At 37.6% G+C, this 21,943-nt stretch overlaps 1 protein-coding gene across 1 annotated transcript; it reads right to left on the bottom strand.

Annotated features, from left to right (window-relative positions):
* Positions 1–2,334: 2,334 nt before the first annotated feature.
* LOC105342516 (serine-rich adhesin for platelets) lies at positions 2,335–18,458 on the bottom strand. The gene is made up of 8 exons (XM_020073058.3): positions 18,278–18,458; positions 16,788–16,930; positions 16,121–16,422; positions 15,602–15,816; positions 14,682–14,825; positions 13,815–13,955; positions 4,330–13,370; positions 2,335–4,110 (listed from the first exon to the last, which is right to left on the bottom strand). Exons 1-8 carry the CDS (start codon positions 18,386–18,388, stop codon positions 3,450–3,452), a joined length of 10,758 nt encoding a protein of 3,585 aa, XP_019928617.3. The 5' UTR covers positions 18,389–18,458; the 3' UTR covers positions 2,335–3,449.
* Positions 18,459–21,943: the final 3,485 nt, after the last annotated feature.

Genomic DNA, 21,943 nt, shown 5'->3' with positions numbered 1-21,943 from the left:
TTGTGTCTTCTGATTTTGGATTTCGTTGAAAGATCTTGAGAAGTACAATTGTATTGAGTATGTAAAACTTTGTGTGAATACAAACTTTTCTCAAAATAAATAATGGTGTCTATGACAGAATTAAATAATAAAATCAAACTTGTAAAATCGCTCTTCTATGATATTAAAAATAAGATCTGAAACAATCCATACAGGGTCATCTCAGAGCGACCTTTAATTAGCCAATGAAATCACTGCTGCCGAAATCTTGGCTTGTAGTTCGTTTATGTTTCTTTTTCATCAACCAATCTAAATGCCTGAAGTGTCTCATGTAGTAAACAAAGTAAACTTGAGGCAAATTGCATGTGCTGATGCTATGTTAACTTTTGTATTTTTGCTGTTTGCATGATTCATGAAAGAGAGGTTACTGTAGATCAAATCTATCATAGTCATGCCCCGACTGTATTTGATCACCTCATAATACGCTAAGAATGATTTTTTTGTTCCTTAAATCAAACTATTTTAAGACTTGTTTTTAGAAGCTTGAATCTGATTGGCAAACATTTTCATGTTGATTTACACATGCATTTACTTGAAAGGTCGCTCCAAGATGACCCCTTGTTTGAGTCTTTCGTATCCGATTGTACAGGATTGGTGCAATTTTACAAGTCTCATTTAAATTAGATTGCCTATGACTGCATTAATTATGCACCTATAATCAATCACATGAACCCAACGAATAGGATAAAAACCACTAATATTGAAACCTAAAATTAAAAACTGCCATGATATTCTATGTACCAAATAATGATGGGATATATGGATTTGTTGAACAGATGTCAGTTATTAAAAACATAGTCATCTTTAAAATTGACTAGAAAAATTGCAACAAAAAGTATAAATAGTATGGATCTAACTAGGGAAAAAGCCAATAAAAACTGTGAAAATGCTCAATACATGTAGTGGGATAAATAAGTCAAAAATTATTTGCACATTTGTGTTTAACTCTAACACATTTTGTGGGGGTTTTTGTAAATGTATTTTGAACATCAAACAGAACAAAAGAGAGTAGAATAGCTGTAAATAGTTGATCAAAAAAACATTGGTCAAAACGTTATCTGACATTCGGGGATTTTCTTACTTTAAACAAAAAGACATGCGGTAAAAAATAAAAAAACTTTGAGGAACTAGCTTATGATTTTGTGAACAAATTAGATGTCAAGTGATATAGTGAAAATGAACGGAAACTGCAAATAATTGGAATTTTTCTATGTCCAAGGGCCACAACTCTGTCAAATATTGCTTGATCGCACCCAAAACTCAAACTTGACCTACATATTATTACGATAAACCTGTATACCAAATTTCATTTCAAAATGTGCATCCTTTGCGAAGAAAATGAACGGAAACTGTAGGTGGACCGACAGACAGCAGCAAAGCAATATGCCCTCCCTTCTTCGAAAGGGGGGGGGGGGCATAAATATATGACAGACAGCTATATTGTCTTTGGATTTTTTGATTGACCCTCATATCTATATCATAGTTTAATACAGCCCACATATCATACATGCCAAATTCCCAGCTTGAAAATCGTCTAAATTAATGAAGAGTACCATGTCCACAATTTTTATTCATGGATCTTTTAAAATCTGAATTTATTATTTAGCAGATAAATGAACTCTATCATCTATGATTCCCAATAGTTTAATGACTCTAGTCAAATATTGCAGCATTCATGAATTTGTTTGGAAACATAGCCAAAGCACAATAGGTAAACAGATTGAGAAACACAATTTTACTGCCGTCTTTAACAGAATTTGCAACAAAGCTATGAATATATTCTCATATGGCACAATCAATGAGAGCTGCCATTTTTAGGCTATCTTTACCTCTTTTAGACAAACATTTTTTTCATGTTATAGAAAATGTTTACATTTAAAACTTAAATACACAGAAATTCAAATGTTTACATTTTAAAACTTACTCATAAATTCACTAAAAATTTGGATATTTTCTTCACTAAATAATAAGTTTATGACCATAAACATCATGTTTAAAAGGTTACGGCAGATCTGATGATTATGGTAACTTGTTTACCACCCGCCTCCTTTTGGCACATAAAACTATTCCGATTTCTGTTATTATTTTCCTTGTACTGAATTAAAAGATTGAATTGTTATAGAAGAATTAGCATTCATTTGGTTCAAAGCGCATTGGTAAAACGATGCCCTATGCTAAACATTTGCTGATATGAAAGTTAATTCTAAAATACACATGAAAACAATTAAATCCCAGATTTTATAAGAGTTATCAAACCTTGCTTGGGAGTCAACCAAGTTAATGATAATAAAGCCATTTCATGTTTTACATTGTTTATTACATATAAATTTTCTCATGAAAAAAAAAAATCTTGTAGTATTTACATACATGAATGTATAGTTGTGACAATGATGAAGTGCTGATGATGAAATGTTAAAGACCTTGGACAAACAGGAAGTGACATAAAACACATGCTGACAATTGGACTTCACAAAAACACAACAAAATACTTGTTTAAAAAAGAATAAGTATGTACACTGTCATTAATATTGCACTACTATCCATTGAAATGCTGCAATTAAACTGATGTCTTGAGAGTACAAAATACAACTTCTGTACATCTGTCACCAATTTTACATTAAAAAATGAGGGAAGTTCAAAAAATAATTGTGGAAACCAGACATAAGAAAGGTTGAAACAGGTAGAGCCCAAATTCATGCCAAAAATACATGTCCATGCAATTCAGCTCTATTCATAAGAGTCTTATAGCTTCCATTTCAGTATTTCTCGAGACAAAACTGAACAAGTTCATAAAAGATTATTTTGCATGCATATTTTCATCAATTGTTTGTGTTCTACCCATAGCATGGCTTATTCATGCTCCATTATTGGAAAGTAAATTCTTGAACAGAAACGAGATATATTACCGGTAGTACTCTGGCATGTGTGGAGTTATTGCAGGAATTGCATTCAGTGAAATGCTCATTGAAAATTAGACCCAACTTGTACTCAATCAGCCAAGAACATAAGTACAGTCTCAACTGCAAACACATTTGGTAGGCATTAAAATACCTTTATAAACCACACAGACAAAGCTTGCATTCCTCAGACTGAAAGTATACACTCAAGTTCACACTTTCAAACAAATACAGAATATCATTTCATTAATTAATGTGACAGTGTTTCCAGTCTTAACAAAAATGGCACCTAGGAAATCATTTTCTTATGTACATTGTATAAAACTTTTCAGTAACTCGTATAAAAAAATGTTTTTATATCTATTCAAAGCAGATACAACCTTAATCATTCCAAGAACTTCATACTCCACATTTTTCAACTTTCGCACTCAAAAAAAAGTTACTTTCTTGTCGTTCACAGATTCAACACGAAGCACGCTCTCTAAAATTAAACTGTCCTTGCATTCTGGCTGGTTACTTTCTGAAGCTGAGCTGAGTCTTGTCCCTCTTGACCCTCCACTTGTTGGAGCCACCCTGGCTCCCCCTCTTCAACTCCTCGGCAGTGGTGTAAGTGTACGTATTCTCACTCTGGTCCTGGTGAGGAGTGTTTTTGTCTCGGTCGACTTTTATCAGTTGTTTCGTGGCGAGAGTCATTCCTGGAGTAATGGGGTTGGTGAGGGTAGAGCTGGGGAGGGGGTGTCCCTCGGGGTCGTTCTGTTTCACTGACATGGAGGTGACGTTCCCAGCCCCCACGTGCCATATTTTCCCATTGTGGTAAATGTGCCTCATACGCTTGCTCTTCGAGGCCGTTGATCCTTGAGCTCCTTCGCTGGTGTCACTGATGTCCGTACACCGCGAGCTCACGGTCTGAACACTCTCCTCTGAGCCCGCTCGGTGAGTCCGCTCAGAATCTCTCAGTCCCTCGATCACATCTGTCAGACTTTCCTTCCGAGTGGATGAGTCCCCCTCCCCACTGATGCTGCCCTTTTTAGAGCCTGCAGTCACGAAGGATTTAAATGTGTCCTGGAATGCATTGAATGAAGTTTTATCACCTGCCTCTGTCACTTTTGAGTCAACATTTCCAATCACACATGCTGTTTCCTCTTTTACCTCAGCATCTGGTTTGCTTTCACTTCTAAATAATAAATTGAATTTCACCTATGAAATTTTTTTTTAGATAATATTTGAACAGATAATTTCTTGTATATTATTTCACAATTTTAATGGCATTTGTCCCAAGTGACAGATATCAAAAATTAAAATTCATTTGAAAAAAAAATATTGCACAAATATCGACCGGTATTTGCATAATCTACCGGTACATGTACTTGCTAGACAGACAATCCTTACTTACTTCACCTGCTTCTGCTCAGTCTTTGTTGCCACATGGTCCTCTCCTGCCTTTGTGTCTTCTCCCTTCACTGACCCTGAGGGACTGCTCATCTCCCCGTCTGTTGCTTTGCTGCAGTGCTCCAGAAAACTATCTAGAAATGACGTGGGGGCCTGGTTAGGGGTACCAGAGGTCGTCCCTCTCTCCTCTGTGTCTGTACTATTGTCTCTATCGGTATCCAGTCTGGCCTTCTTATTGGGCACAGTTTTCTTATTGGGTTGCTGCAAAGTCTTTGCTACTTTCTCCTTTTCCTCCTTGGTTTTCTTGCTCCGATTGTCGATGTAGGACATGAAGGAATTGAGGTATGCTGTGTGGTCTTTTGAGGATCTGGATAGAACAATTTTCTCCTTCACCTCGGAGGCTTTATGCAGTGTGGCTTTGCTAGCCTCATTAAATGTGGTTTCGTGACTAGGAGATTTCACATACTCAAACTCATCATCGTCCACTACTGCTACAGGGACTTTTTCCGGACCTTTATGATTGTTGGAGGTATTGTTCTCCACACTGTCTTGTTTTTTACTACAGCTATCTTTTGTTTTACTGGATTTATTGTCCAGGTCATCCTTGATGGCCTCATCTTCCTCCTCCTCCTCTTCTTCATCTTCTGCAGGATTGTAATCGTCATCATCATCTTCAGCAGTTTCTTCTGCAGCTGTTTCTTCAATATCTGATCCACATGTGTCAACAAAATTGACCTCAACTTTCCTTTTTTGGGGCATTCTTTTTCTAAAGGAAATTTCTGCATCAGATCCTGCTAACTCAAATTCACTAGTCTCGCACTCTGTTGAATCTGGCTGGTCTGTTTTTGATTTCTTGGAGGGTGCTGGAGATTTGTTGGACTCAGACTTTCGTTTTGTACTGGACCTGGTCATATGCTCTTCTGTCTGTGGCAACTGCTTCTCTTGTGCTTTTGTATTCAGATTATCCTGCTGCATATTCTGTTTCTTTTTTAAAACATCATTGTCCTTCTCATTACCTCTGCTATCTCTCTTCCTCCTTAGCTGCCTGGAAGGGGAGTTTAAGTCTACCTCTGGTTTCTCCTCTTTATTATCAAGACCTCTGCCACTTCTGCTGCGACTCCTACTGGTCAAAACTTGTTTTTCCTGTTTTGAATTTGAGCTTGATTTGGCTTTTTGATTGGCTTTGTCACCTTGGCCATTTTCTGAAGAAGCAGTTGATCTCCTTGACCTTGTAGCAACAGCACTTTCTGTTGGTTCATTCACTGGTTTTGCTTTATTTTCAGACTGTCTAGTGGACCGCGTCTTCACTTCATTCTCCTCAGCTTCTTCTTTCTTTATGATATTCTCCATTTCTTCCTTCTGTGGTCCAGAATCTTCTGTACCTTTAACATTGGCAGGTTTGGAATGAACAACAGCAGGAACAATTTGTTTACTGTCAAGTCCTTCTAATATCTGTGTTGCATGCCCTGGTACATGGTTCAGAAACTGTAGGTAGGTCTTGTAGGTGGCCTTACAGTACCTGCATTGGTAGGAACACTTCTGCAATCGTGAACTAGACGAAGGTTTGCATGGAGTCAGGTGTACAGTGGCAATATGCTTGATTAACTTGGTCTGGTTAGCAAACTGCTTACTACATCTGCTGCACTTTCTGATCTCCTTCTTTGTTTCATTTTTGGCAGGGGTTTGGATGACTTTGTCTGGAACTTTCTCTGTCTTGACTTGTCTTTTTAAGTTTGAATTAATGACCTGCGATTTGAGGAATTCTGGAACTTCAAACTGGTCAAATTTCTTCACCTTGATCAACCTTTTCCCCCTGGAAGGGGTCTCCACAGGTGGCTGTACAGAAGATAACTCTTTACGCTTTCTTTGACTACTACTAGCATCTTGCCCAGATTCTGCAACCACTGCAGCAGAACTTGTGCTCTTACCCTCACAAGAATCATTGTCTAATTTCTTCCTCTTGGTCTGTTCCGACAATTTTTGTTGTTGGTCAACTTCTGAACACTCTGAAACCAAAGAAACATCAGTTGATCCACTGTATTGCCTGCAACGAGATTTTCGAAAGTTCATTTCCACTTTCTCCAAATCACTAAGGTCTACATTCTCTACTGTCCCTTTTGATCTTGTGTGTCTTCTATAGGTAGGTTTGGATGTTTGAGATTTATCTTGATTAGAGAGATCTGTTGAATCGTCTTCTTTTTTCTCATTACTGGGAACAGCAGACGACCTTGGAGTAAATCTGCCAGTTTTCCCTCTTGTTTGACCTCTTGCTGTTGGTGTCTTTAATTCAGGCGATTCTTTGTTGGTCCTCTTTCTTTCTGTTGATCTATCTTTTTTGTTTGATTTCTCTGGACCTTTTTCCTCTTCCACACTAGCTTTATTTTGACTTTCATCAAAGCTCAACTTTCTGCATGAATCTTCTACATGGTTATCCTCTTTCACTGGATCTTCAACTTTCTTCCCAGATTTTTCTTCTACTACCTGCTGCTTTGTGCCTTTGGCATTGCTAGACCCAGATTCTTTTTTTGTTGAGGTATTCTCCAGCCTTGATCGTGTGACTCTTTGATTAGAAACCTGAGGTTCTGTTTTCTTCTTGCTATCAGTCTGACTTTCTTCTTGGCTAGATAATGAGGCATTTTCCTCAGAATTTTTTTCCCCAATCTGGGATTTACCAATGGAAGTTTCAACTGGACTCGACACTCTTTCCTGGGACAATATCTTAGTGTTTTCACTCTTTACAGAAATCACTTCAGTTGCCTTCATTTCTCTACTGACAGTTTTTGGCTGCCTCTGGTTCTCAGCTTTGGCTACTGGAACTTTCTCCATAAAACCAACATTGTTTGGAGGACTTTGATTGGTAGTAGCACTAGACAGTTTCCCACGATTGGGATTCACAAGGTTTGGCAAAGTTTTCACAGCACGTTTGTCATCAGGAAACAGTTTGCTTTCTTTCCTTCTGGCACCAAGATGAGGACAGGAAGTTGAGACATGGGAATAAATGGATGTCTTATCCTTGAACGTCTCCCCACACAATTCACATTTATAAGAACTGATCAGCAGGTCCTCAAAATCTTTGTCATCTGACATATTGTGTTGCCTCTTCAGATGTTTTTTCATGTCATATGGTGATGACGAGGTCATGCCACATTTACAGCAAGTGAAGCGTGAAGAGAATTCATAGTCCTTTGTCCTCACATAGTCGGTGGACTTGCACTTGTTTTTAACATGTTCCTTAAGACTCATCACTGATCGAAACTCTTTTCCACAGATCAAACAGTTATTGGTCTTCTCTGGAATTTCTTTTGTTCCCTTCTCCTTTTCTGGGTTTGTCTGAATGGTCTGCATTTGGTTAATGCTTGGCACAGACGAGCAAGATGATGAATTGGAGGCAATGGAATGCTTGTCGAAATCAGGGTCATTGACTCGAGCACTTGCAGGCATGTTCTTTTTCACATCAGCACTAAATGCTTTAGTTTCTATGACACTTGGTAATGCTGTTTTCTCAGTGATTTCCACAACTTTCGTTCCAGAGATGATGTGCTCCTTGATTTTCTCTGCCACCTCTTTTGCCCCTTGCAGATTTTCTCTGTACCTTTTCTTGGTCTTTAAAATGGCAGATCCTTGCAATCTTTTGTGCTTTGATTCAGGAGGGGAAACTTTAACAAATTCACTTTCTCTGGAACTCGAATCTTCAGAAGATGATTTCTTATTTATTTTCATCTCTTCCCCATGACTTTCTTCATTGAAATCAAAACCAAAATTGACTGGAATATCAGTCTTCTTATTTTTTTGATTTTTTCTAAACTTGTCCAGTTTTCTGTTTCCTTCTTCAGCCATTATCTCTTTCTCTTCATCTGTGATTTTCTCACTGCCTTTGTCTTTTTCTTCCATTCCCCCCTTCTTGCCATTACACTCCACACTGTTTAATAATATGTTCTCTCCTTCTCTCTGATCTGTAGACCTGTCCTCTACATTCTGAGATTCTACTTCTACTTTAGGTTCTTCCAAAGCAAACTCCCCTATTACTTGTTCTTCATCCGATTTAACCTCCAATTTTTCTTGGTTTTCATGAGACATCAAATCCTTTTCTTCCTGCTTTTCATCAGGTGTCACCTCTTTTTCAAACTCTGTGGACATTGACTCAGTTTCCTCCACTTCATCTTTCCTAGCTTTAGTTTCTTCTTTAGCACCAACCTCCTCACTCTTTTCACTACTCTCTTCTGCTAATTCCAGAGGCACTGACTTGGTGGTTACAACAGAGCCCTGATCTCCGACATCTTGTTCCTTCTTCCTCTCCTCTTCCAGTTCCTCCTCCATCTTTTGAACTGTCTCTGATAGTTTTGAGATCTGTACATTTTGGTTCTCACTGGCTTGCTCGTGACAATTCATCTCACTCAGAGTTTCAGCAATGGATCTAGATCCATGACTTCCATTCAAGTCCTCGATTTGGTGTAATAAGTTGTTCATATCATTCTTCAGTTTATGAATGACCTTGGAACGATCAATGTTGTCCAGTTTAATATCCTCCATGCACAACATTTCTGTCTGCTCTACTTTTAAATCTTTTTCTTTAGCTTCATCCTTTCCTATTTCAACAGTGTCTGTAATTAGCCCATTGTTTTCTGTTTCCTCAACTAAGCTCTCTTCTTCCATTTGCTGATCTTCCATCCCAGCAGACTCAGAGTCTTCAACCACTAATCCCTGTTGCTTTTCTTCTAAAATTGCACTGTCCACTGATATGATGGGATTATTTAGTTTAGGTTTTTCAGTTTCTTCTGTGTGATCAGCATCTCTAACTGTTTCCTCTGCTTTATCCATTTCTTTCTCTTTATGAGTTTCAGCTGAAGCATTTTCCGTCAATTCTGATGTTTCATCAGCCGCTTCTGGTAACATATCTTCTTCCTTAGATTCTAATGTAAAATGTCCACTGTCTGGAATGTTATTGTCAGTTTTTTCATCAGATTTTTCTTCTTTTACAGCCTCCTTTGGTTGTTCCTCTGATATACTCTTTAAATTAACTTCATCTGGCACAGAATTTAATGTATTTCTAGTTAAAGAATCTTTTTCACTTAAGAGATTACTAGTATCAGATTGTTTCACTTCTATATTTGCTACATCATCAAGACATTCTTCTCGGCTCCACTCCTCCTCAGTCTTGGAACCACTTTCGGAAACCAATGGATCAATTTGATCAATGCAAGTTGTTGGTTGAGCTGCAGGAGATAAGGGAGAGGAGTTTCTATCACTATTAGCACCATGTTCAATTGTTTTGTCTGTCCAGGTCTGAGACTCTGACGACATTTTAGGACCGCTATCAGCACCATGATCAACCATTTCCCCCACGCAAGTTTGAGATTCTGACAATTTCTCAGTAGATTCCTCCTGAACAACTTGAACATTTGGGAGTACAGGTTGTGCAGTTGATGAGATATCTCCAACACTTTCAGAACACTCTGGAACTTTTTCTCTAGTCAGATCTAGATCTATGTAGGATGGATGGATATTCTGTGAAGATTTTTCTAACAGTTCAGCAGACACATCAATGTGCTCCATGGACTGCTTGATGCCATTTTCTAAGGAATCAATTAATGACTGTCTATAATTTTTCACCCCTACTTGACTTTGTTCACTAGTGGCTTTCAGATCAGTTAATGGAGTTGGTTTTTCATTAGGAACAACCGTCCCAAGAGATTCTAATCTTGAAACTTCTTTTTCTCCCATTTGTTTATTTTCAGTAACAAAACTGTTTTCTGTATTATTTTTTACAGATACACAATGAACACTGTCCATATTTTCCATTTGTTGGTGAGGCTTAGATATAATCGGAATTTCCACAGGAGGCATTGCTTGCTTTTTCTCTACACCAATCATTTTAGAAATTTCTTTCACAACCTCATTATCAAAGCAGGTCAGCAGTTTCATTCCAGATGGAGATTTCTGAATGCTCTGACCACTTGTATTGCCACCCAACAAGTCATTCCCAGACTTAGCAACTGATTGAATATCCTTTGTTTTGATTTGACCAACATACTTCAACTGGTATCCCACTGGAGACATCAATGAACTGTCTTTTGGTTTTTCTCGGCTATCCAGAGTAGAAGAGGTAGAGGTTGAATCGGAATTGGAATTCTCCACATCCTGTTTCCCACAATGTGCTGTTTTGGGCAACAGGATTGAGAGAGTTTGCTGAGCACTAGTTCTTATAGGAGAAGCACTAGCTGGAGTGGATGCTAAGGAGCTCAACACTGAATTTGACAGTGTAGATGACCAAGTACTTGTATTTACTTGAGAGGAGCCACCTTGGAAGTTTTTGCTCTGAGAAGGGCTGCTACTGGCTGACGTTGCTGCCACAGAGGTGATGTATTTGGACTGTTCTAGCAGGACAGATAACAAGGTAGTAGGGGTAGGCCCATCAGACGATGGCAGGGTACCTTCAGAAATCCCAGGACCTTGAGACACTCCAGTTGTGTTCGCCTGTGAGTTTGGAAGTGGTAAATGCAACTGACTGGGCAAGACACCTTCATTGGAAACGCTTTGAGCACTTGCTTGAAAAGTTCGTAGTTGATGTATATTTGGTGTGTGTGGAATACTGCTGCTAAGCATACTAGAGTCTTTTAAAGAGGCTGTAGTTGCACTGTCATCTTGCAGGAGTTTCTGTTCTAGAAGAGAGGGTTTGGTGGAGGCTGAGTTTGACAAGAGACCTAACCTCTGATCATAATGATCTACTTTCTGCTGTGGAGGTCCTGGACTTCCATGCAGAGCTGGACCTTCACTAGCTCTAGGATTTCCAGCTCCTCTCTGTGCTGAACTGCTCCTCAGGTTTTCAATTTGGGATGCAGAAACAAAATGAACAGGTGCTGCTTGTTGCTGCAGAATAAACTGTGGTTTTGTTAAGCTGCTGATGCTCGGTGGTTGCTGCTTTATCTTCTCTATCTGTTGCTGAACCTGGAGTCTGTTATTGAACCACTCCTTTATCTGCTGTTTCTGTACCTCTCCTTGTGGCGGTGTGTTAGAGCTCTCTGATGTCGCAGTTGCTACCACTGTTGGACTGGATGCTGGCTTCAAACCTTTTGTTGGAGTTGAGGAAGATGATCCTGTTGTCTTTTTTTTCCCTTTCGGTGAATCTGATCTCCTTCTCTTCGCTGGCTGATCAGGTTTATTTTCACACAAAAGTTTCTGTTTTTGCACAATGTCTGCTATCCTCCTCTTCATTTCCTCTAATGACAGATCAGTATCAGTGAGATTCTTTTTCCCTTTTGTATCATTTACCAACTTCTTGGGGACCGGTTGATCTGAGTTTGGTGCACTGTTTGGAGGCACTGGTTTTTGATTGCTTCCATATTTCTTCTGCAGATTAAGAAGTAACTGTACATCTCCCTGGGATCGAATGTCTGACAATCTTTGTGAAATCTGTGAAGCCGCTTCTTGCACTGCTGTCTTCCCTTTGGGATGAATCTTCAGTACATTGGCCACAACTTGGGGCTTTGTCAGGAGAGTATTAAGATCAACCTTCTGACCAGACTGTAGCGAGGAGTGGGCCTGAGAATTATGAACTGCCTGCCCTCTGGCCGCATAGGACGGTTGTGGTGTGTGTGCTGGGGGTGGAGTTTGTTGAATGGCTGTATTGAAGCTGGCAATGCTCTGTTTGGAAATGGCATCCTCAGTTCCAGACTGCAACCAATCAACAATGCTTTGGAGTTCTTCAGCTGAGGGACGACGACTATCCACTCCAGCGGCAGGGGGAGCAAAACTGGCCCCCTCTGCTGGTCTGGCTATTGAGTTAAAGCTTGCTTGACCACCTAAACTATAGCTATTAGGATGGCCCTGAAACTTATTATTAACATTTGTAACTTGCAACTTGTTGGAAGGAGGCTTTGCAGTTTTTAGGCTGGTTGGTTCCTGAGGTTTCAAAGGCTTGTACAAGTGATGATAAATAGACTTATCGCCTGCATCGCCAATGATTTCACTTCTGCCGAAAGCTCCGCCTGTACTGACCGGAAGGGTCACACTTTTTCTGCGTAATAAGTCTGTGGATTGTACCTGGGTGTTAACACCACTCATTCTCTGCGGAACTGACACAAAGGAAGATGAGGTATATGACAATGACGTAGTGGGACTACTGTTCGGGTTGTACTGTGGCAGTGTCTTTGTGGCTTTCAAAAGTTCACTTATGTTGCTGGTAGAATCGATGGAAGTTGTTTTAGTTTGAGGGGTAGGAGAAGGTTGAATTAATGGGACAAGTCTCTGGGCAATTGCATTGGATTGAACTGTTTTTGGGGGCTTTGACACTGTCTCTGGTTGGGACATAGCACGGTATGAACGAGGTTTGTTCCCAAATAAAGGAGACTTGGCAAGCGATGAAGCAGGCGATGGGGCGGACTGGGCTGTGATTGGTGGGTTTTTTGATTTTGTTTGAGCACAGTTTGAACGAGACGACCCGGCACTGTTGTCACTGCCAAACTGAGCGTCAGCATTCTGTCGCGGTGAATTTGAGTTTGTCTTTGTTTGGGGTCTGTTCGGTTTCTTTGGTAGTTCCGATACTCCTCCACCCCTTTCATCCATGAACTTTTGACACACAGGTTGAAGTTTTTCAAACCCTATCTCTGGATCCAGATAATAGGGACGCAACATGTTGAGCAAGCGCTCCACTTCATGAATGGTTGCTGGATTCACTTTCTGTAGATATTTACTCTGTCTTGGCTTGTACTCTTTCTGTGGAGTCTCCTTTCCTTTCTCCTCTGACAAATCTTGCTTCACAGCCTGCATTTTCTCTTTGCGCTTATCTGTAAATGTTTTCCTTACCACATTAAAATTCTGAATTGTCGGATTTAGAGAGAATGCTGTCAGAGCTGCGATTCGCGCCAGTTTCGGACTACAGTTACAGTACAGATCTGCTAGTTTGATACAAGTCACAGAGATGGCCCACTGCTGCTTTTTCACTCCCTCCATATTACCCTGAATCATCTGTTGTTCACAACATCCCTTGTCAAAGTTGATTGCATACACACACAGGTCTGTGTATAGTTGAAGCAGGTTGAGGCCACACTGAAAAACAACAATAGCTATATTTAAAACTTACAACTACATGTATACACACACAGAGTTATTAATTAAAATCTAATTCATCAAAATATAAAAAATCACCGTTTATAAACATGAAAAAGAGCAGATAACTCTGTATATGAGCACTGCTTATAAAATTACAGTTGGTACCAATATGTGTCTTAATCACATAATAAAAAATTACTAAAGGACAAGAAAAACCAAATATAAAAGATGTCAAATCATGTCTTTATGTGAACTGTTTAAAACAAAATGATAGATTGGCTTTATTTTCATGCTAACAAATCCATAATGAAATACTTTTTAAGTTGCTATATTAGTATGCTAAGTAAAATCAGAGTTTCTCTGTACTAACTTCAACATAATGACATCATACAACACATTACAGACACTGGGACATGATTAAGTGACGAGAATGACCCTGACCTTTTTGACGAGGCCCGTGACCAGCTGGTTGACCTGGTCAGTGCTGGAGGAGATCTTGGCGATGGCCCACACGCTGTCCAGGAACTTGTCACGGTCCTTGTCCTCCATCGACTGGTACTTGATCCACATCTGGAGCAGTTTCTGAAACAGAACAAACACAGGTCACCTATATTGTCAATAACTACCAAATAAAAACAGTTGATATTTAATATCAAAAGCAAAAAAAACACCCTCCTCCTTCTCCAAAAAATCCCTATTATCAATATTTCAACACAGTTGGATGTTGGATATGCTGGAAGGTACTAACCATTTATAGCAGAGAAGAGTGGAAAGAGAACGGTCTTTCTTTATTCTTCAACAAACAGTTGATTTATTGGGTCAAGCATACACCAATAGCATATTGTTAAATGAAATATTAAAACAAAGAATTGAGATTACACAAACTGAGATTGGATTAAGCTACAGTGTTTTAAGCTACAGTACAGTAATTGCTTAGTAAAGTAATGTAACTGAAAGTATCAGTAATTGATCATCTTGAAAATACATTGCCCATGTCAACAAACATTGGGGGCAGGGTAGGTGTGGGGTGGGTGGGACCTTGTCAATTCTGCATGTCTTTTATAGCAAAACTATATGCTCTTTCTATAAATATTAATTTATTGGTGTTTTTTTAATGAGATGCTCTGCATGGCAATGCTTATTTGACCTCGCCCTGGGACCATAAAACTTAGACAAGCTCACTTTTGATCTCAGTCTCACTTTTACAAAAGGAATATATAGCAGAAAAGTGAGACCAAGATCAAAAGTGAGCTTGTCTAAGTTTTATGGTCCCGGGGCCTGATTTTAATTTTTTCTAATCAGCCTCACCTTGGTACAGCAGTTCCTGTCTGGCCTGATCCAGTCCTGCACCAGAAATATCTGTATCAGTCGAACACACAGACTCTGGTTGTTCTCTTTTTTCTCCAGCTTCTCTATGATGTAGATCCCATGATGGCACTCAATGGTTTCACACTGCAACACAAAAATGGATCAGCTATAAATATTTAAATCCACTCAAATTCTACCATGGCGAATACTATACCAAACTTTGAAATGAATACATATGATCATTTTATTCAAGGAGGTATGGGACACCTATCGATATTAACGTGGATAAAAGAAAATTATGATCAAAATACTTTCATAACTTTAGAATTTTCAAATTTTACAATATTTGACCAATAAATATATGTTTTAAACATTTTTGGAAAGGGAAAAATTACAAAAGCCCCAGCAGGATTTGAACTCTTGACTTTCAGATTTGCAGTTAACAATCTAACCCATTGCACTATGCAGTCAGGTACCAATATTTGAAAGAAAACATTTAAACAATTATACTTGATTTTATTTTGATAGGAAGTATGTCACAATATGGAGGTGTCCAATACCACTTGAAGTTGATTTTTCTTAAATGACATACAAAATTTCAACTAATCCTGATCCTTTGGGACATGTTATCTCGTGGGTTTCTCTGTTTATTAATTTTTTTACACGTAAAAAAGCATCCACAAATCCTTTTTTTTAAAATTCTATTAAACTTAAAGACATTAACTAGATTTAAGGATTTAAAAAGTAATGAACTCTTTGTTTCATAAACACTATTCCAATCCAAATCTCTTAAGATCATGCTAACCAGTTAACAAAAACAATACTAGGCTGCAGCTGTGATTCTTAATTTTTCTTCAAAGGAAAAACACAAATGCAAACAATAATTCCAATCTTTTTGGAATCTGTTCCCCCAGACTTACAACTTCTTGGAGTTTCTCCATGCTCCCGAGTTTGAAGAGTAGCAGTAGCTGCATGGATTTGAACTCGAGGTCCATCTGGTAGCGCCGCTGTTTCAGACAGCAGTTACACAGGTTGAGGGCCCACTCCTCACAGTTCTCCTGCATCAGCATCTCCACCCTCAGCCGAAGGATCAGCGGGTCAGCTGAGCCAATGTACTTGGTGAACTCCTCATCCCCTGGAAAACAGCATTGATATCTTAACACTTTCATTTCAAAGGGTACTGACTTTTATCATGCATCTAGATTTATATATTAAATTAAATCAATCCTAAAAAGAACTCTAAGTCACCTGAAAATACAATCATTTAAAAAGTTTAGACTTACACTTCCTTTCATTCTAATAGCACATACTTATAACTCATAACTGTCACTAAAACTGACTTTGATTAAATATACAAGTGTATGCACTTTAGTCAGTTCTTCAACTCTTCCTGGTGACTTCTTAATAACAGATACCAGACTCTCTCCTTTGATACTCACTCTCTTGAGTCTTCTTTTTCTTTCTCTCTTCCAGCTCCTTCTTCCGTTCGTCACTCATTTCGTTCTCGTCTTCCTCTGTGTCACTATTACTCTCCTCCTCCACGTCTCCGGACATGATCTTGGTGATGGTCGGATCGGTCCATGGATTCTCCATGATGTTCAGAAGCAGACCAAACCGGTCGAATCCGGCATGAACCAGCTGGCTGTGAGTGGCCTCCACCGTCTTGCGGAAATTCTCCTTGCTCTGATCATCATCCGCCAACTGCTGCCACTTTATGTTTAGCACCACTTTTGCACATAGTCTACAAGAGAACCACGCTAAGTTATCTATAATGCTGTATACACCCTTGTTTTATTTTATTCCCATGTCTCAAATTATCTCTCTTTAAAAACAACTGTGTCATGGCGAATTCAGGTTGAGACAAATCTGTTTGCAAGTGTTAAAAGGTGAAAATTACACGGGGCGAAAAATAACCCTGTATAAAGTATATAATATCATGGATAATCATGTCATTTCTAGACAAAATGGAAATTGTTTTCAGAGCAATCCAGTATAATTAAATACTATTAGATGCATGTTAGGAATACACATGCATCATCACTGTAAACTTGAATGCATCATGAAGAAACAACAAAAATTACTAAACTATCTGGACAGACCACTTACAGAAATATATGCTGGTAGAGGTCGTTGCGCTCTTTACACTTGGTCAGTGTTTTGTAGGTCTGACAGAGCTGCGAGAGGGTCATCCACAGAATCACGATCTGGTCGTCGTACGCTGCGACCTCACTCTCCGCCTTCTGTAGGATCTGTTAAAACAATCAACATATATAAATCATACACATATGTCATTGATGAACTTTGTTTTCAAATACTGGTCGTTAATTTTCAAGTTTATATTAAACTCTATGATAATGGTTTTTCTTAGTCAGCATACTTTTTAAAAAAACTACAATTAACAACCTGAAATTATCATTATCAATATATAAAAACTATAATACAATAATAACTCTTGATTAAAGTTTTGAAATGGCATGGAGTTCATACAAAAAGTTTTACCTAAAAATCAAAATTAGAAGGAAGTTATTTCAGGATTGTGATCAAGATGACATAATATCTTAAATATTTGAATCGGCAATACCATATATATGATACCAAACTCCCATGCACAATCAGCCTAATTAGATGTTTAAATTATCTGTGCTAGAAATTATTTCTAGTATAATGTTGACTAAACTTGATGATAAAAACCATTTCATATACAGACAGATTTATTTTCATGATCTGCTAATGGAATTGCCTTAATGACTAAAATGTTCATAAATAGAATAGAAATATCATAAGAGCAAACTTGGGGAGGGGTGGGGGGTAATGGATATTTATTATTTGTACATGCTGTTTTTAGGTTAGGACCCCCCCCCCCCACACACACACACACACACACTCCAATCCTCAGGAACAATGACTGATTAATTCATCCTTGAGGAAAATATACCGATACTTAATATGTTTTAATCAGCTCATAGATCTACCTATCAAGAATCATAGAAGATTATCTAAGAATAGAGAAATGTGATGAAAGTCCAAATCAAGGTCTAATTTTTCTTACAATCCAAAGAATATTACTGACTGACATCTTTAACAAGTTCCCCATTTTGCAAATGTCATAATGCCATATAATATGCAACATTTGTGAAATATACAATTTCTTCCTCAAGTTCCTGTATTCATACCCCATGCAATATTTATTCGAAACTAAATTTACTTTCTCGAGTTTCCAGTTTATCAGTTTTGATAATTAACAATTTGTTTAATTACTTAACGAATAATTGCACGAACAAAGAAATGTTAACATGGTAAACAATACTTTTATAGGGGGTGACCTCGACTACTGCATTGCAAAGCTGCACCCTCGAAATTCGTAAATAAAGCAGGAATACATTGATGTTTGCCATTTAAAATCAAACCCAACATGAGATATGGTCAAAATGAATATTCTTATAAATGCACGTGGTTGCGCGTGCAATTTCCATCGAATGTCAATCAGATACGTGACGCCTCTCGTGTCGGCTATGTCGATCAAAACGCGAGCAATGGTGGACGTTTTACTTTCAGACAGGTACCCCCACTGTAATTCAAGGGCAAATTTCACAAACCTTGCGAAACATTTCGCAGTACATGGCAGTTGAAACATTTGAGTCGATGTCCCGGCCATTATAACTGCTTGCTATATTTCGCAGTTCGGCTATGAGAGCCGAGAAATCCATTGTAAAACTACAAGTACTTTCGGTCTACATGTGCCCGTACATAAACACAACAGCCATCAATGAACAGCGCCGCGTTGCGGAAACGCCGTGACAACATCCCACGGGAGATAATCCATTTATCGGCATGTTTCTACTCCTTGGCCTTGCAAGATGCACGTAACACTCAATTTACGTTTGTGGCAACCAAAAACACCAAACGGTTGTCTAGAATTTAAGTAAACATACGATTCAATTAGTCAATATAGCATTTTTTTTCAACTAGCAACTTATTTTTTGATTATAAAAAACATTCCTAAACCATTTTATTTGAACTATATTTCAATATTTGCGAATGAACATTACATGCTGATTAGTGATGCCTTACATGTAATTACAGAACAAGGCTGACCATGTAGACAATCTGTGTGTATAACCAACCTGATGTGACACCCCCCCCCTCCATTTTTGGGGGGTCATAAAAATCGCCAATTTTAGCTCACCTGAATCGAAAAATTTGTCCAGCATTTGCCAGTGGCGTACTCTTAACACAAAGCTACTTTTGGTAACTCCATCTTCCCAAGAGCGATGCAGATCAGAAACCCTTGACTTAGGAAGATATGTGGTAACTCATAAACTATCATGTTAGTTCAAACGAATTTTACAGGGAAAATATATAATTAGGAAATGATGAAAATGGGGTGGAAAAAATCTTCTCCGAAATCAGATAGTAAAAAATATCAATTCATTTACAAAAGTTGCAGTATATACTAAGTCTTGTGTTTGGAAAAAAAAATTAATTGTTTTAGTCCTTATACGGAAGGGGTTGTTTAGGAAATTGTCCAACCGGAGGTCAATTTTTATAACATAATAAAGAAAAGACTAAATAAAAAAAAATAGAGAAGAGAAATAAACATTCTAAGAATTTGGAAGAAGACATAACAGTTTGTGATATTAATATGGCAACAATTATATTTAAGCAGTATATTTAAACACCAAGTTTGATCGTACCATGGTCTTATGGGCAAAAGAGAACAACAGTCAGTAGGGTTGATCGGAATTTTAAAAAAGGCTTCTGAAGAAAAAGGTATGTTCTGAACGTACGCAAAGGCCAGTTAGTATGAAAATATCATACCATGATCACTTGGGATCTGAGAAGAGACCACATTTTTTACTGAAGGGACTTGGGTAACATTTACATACAGAGAATTATTTTGACGAAAATACAGGCTAATATTGGTGGAATTTTCAAGTTTAGTCATACAATAATCGCTGGAGTCATTAGGAGGCCACAACTTTAAGGTTAAATTTACATGAAAAAATATCCTGAAGATAAAAATAGGCTTTATTTTGTGACAGCAAACTGAATGTAGGATAGTTGGAAGAACTTTCTATCTTAAATCTTAATTTGACCCCTGGTATCACAGAGCAGATCACTAAAATTGAGGTTTTTGAATTGTATCAGATTTTGTAAGGCTAAATGTACAATGAACCGTGTACAGTTGGCTATTTGAAACAGAGATGCTCAGGTGAGTGGTGTGGTCCACAGGTCGTTTGTTTATGTTTGTCACATTGAAAGTTTGTACTCTGCACATGTATAACCACTCGCTGCATGCAACAACCTCGCTTTTTTGTTTTGAATTGCTTATACTACCTGCATGCGCATCTTATTGTAGGGTTTGGATACAATTAACAAAGTACCTGAAAGGTATGCACGTAGCTTTTATTTTTAAAGTGGAGCACAAATGCAAAAGTTCTAGATTTTGACTGGGATTAACTGCTATCTGACGGTGATTTATATATTTTTTTTTAATTAAAAACTAAACTTTCCTAGCTTCATGATTAAACAGTTATAAACAATTTGTTTCGATACATGCTTTGACGTTTTTTTTATTTGATCGAAGAAATGTAGACACTGTAAAGTTGTTTCTCTTTCAGCAATACTTATTTTGTGGAAGAAAAAATATATATACCCTCGAGCTCACAAATATTAGTGTTTTTAACTATACCAGATTATATTATTCTATTTAGTAACAGCATCATCTGATCATTAATATCATTAAGTGGTTGATGAAATTGATTAAATTCTTCCATGTCCATTGTTTAAAATATAGTCCAAGATAAAATGAGCTTCGATTCACGTTTTAAAAAAAAATGTGGCCAATGCATAGAAATATTTTTGGCGAAAAAAAAATTTGCAAAGACGAAGTAAATATACCCACACAGCAAGTTGTGGAATGTTTTTGACTGTCTGTTCCTTTAAAAATCGTCATTCATAAGTGTTTGTTGTTGTTGTTGTTTTGTTTTTTGTTATTCCTACTTCCTTAAACCGCTGAAGAAAATCTTCATGAAGATTTGCGGCTAATAGGATATCTAACGATCTGCATGTCTATATGAATGACTGAAAGGGCACAAATTTCTGTTTCCGTCATGGCTTTAACTTTTGTAAATTATACAAATTGCCGATAAATTAATGTTACTTTTAGTGATCGTGAAAACAGCAAAAATTATGTAGTCGCAAAAAAACCCCACTATATATACAGTAACACGTATCTGTCGGGATTGTTTGTCGGAGGTGTTTGAAAAAGCAAAGCCACACTGTGACTCAAGATCACGCAGAATTAGACGCAAAATATTTGTCAACATAAAATATACGTTTCTATATATGCAATGTTGAAGTACAAATAAAAACTCAAGAAATATATAATGCCGGTCTGTACACAATGGAACTGGCCATAATCAGAAGATATATTTATTCCCATTTGCATATATACATGTAGTCTTCATCTTCTGCAGACACACCAAAGGTATTGCTTTATATGATAACAAAACCGATCTTGCAAGTCCGTAAAGATCTTATCATACCTAAAACTACTGCGGTACATATTAACCTTGATTTAATTGAGATCATACAATTATATTAACATCTACCAGGTATAATTTCCTCTATTTTATTTTTACGGAAACTTATAGTTAATTCATAGCTCTAAAGAAACAGCCAGACTGAAATCTACACGCCCCATTTATCGATTAGTCGAAATCTACAGCGGCTGAAACTGACAAGATACTGACAGAACTGAAATTGACATGCCCTGTTTAGCGATTGCCTTTTGGTCGAAAGCTAGAGCGACCTAAAAAAAAAAAATCACGGAGTGCACGAAATATTAATCATGATAATCTTGATCAATAATAACCATGATGGTCTCACAGGAGATGATTTGACTGTTTCTTTGAGCTTACGTACTTATGTATATTAAAGTAGATCCAGTGTTCTGTGACGTCACACTTTTTTGTAAAAGTTTGAATTCTTTAAAAATTGTGCAAGATAGTTTTATTTATTTTATGTGAACATAATCACATGGATGTAATTAGAATTATTGGTAGGTTAAAGATATTTTCGCACTTAACTTTATACTAAATTTCCAAATTTTTATATATTTTATCTATGCAAAGGGGAAATAACTCTTTTTCTGACTTTTCTCTCAGTTGTATGTCTAAATGCTATAGTTTTTCTTATTCCAACGATTAATTTAAAAATATTTTTGTAATTTTAGTTTTCTGATAAAGTTGACATTAAAA

The sequence above is a fragment of the Magallana gigas genome, chromosome 4, assembly GCF_963853765.1.
Source record: "Magallana gigas chromosome 4, xbMagGiga1.1, whole genome shotgun sequence".
Lineage (NCBI taxonomy): Eukaryota > Metazoa > Mollusca > Bivalvia > Ostreida > Ostreidae > Magallana > Magallana gigas.
The sequence above is the reverse complement of the archived record's forward strand: the minus strand, read 5'-3'. Positions and strand labels throughout refer to the sequence as shown.

Excerpts from the sequence above, each read along its gene's own strand:
- LOC105342516 (XM_020073058.3), bottom strand. The coding sequence starts at position 18,388 with ATGGATTTCTCGGCTCTCATAGCCGAACTGCGAAATATAGCAAGCAGT. Across the intron at positions 16,931-18,277 it reads ACTGCGAAATGTTTCGCAAG|ATCCTACAGAAGGCGGAGAG; the intron begins GTTTGTGAAATT and ends TTGTTTTAACAG. Across the intron at positions 4,111-4,329 it reads ACTGAGCAGAAGCAGGTGAA|AAGTGAAAGCAAACCAGATG; the intron begins GTAAGTAAGGAT and ends TTTATTATTTAG.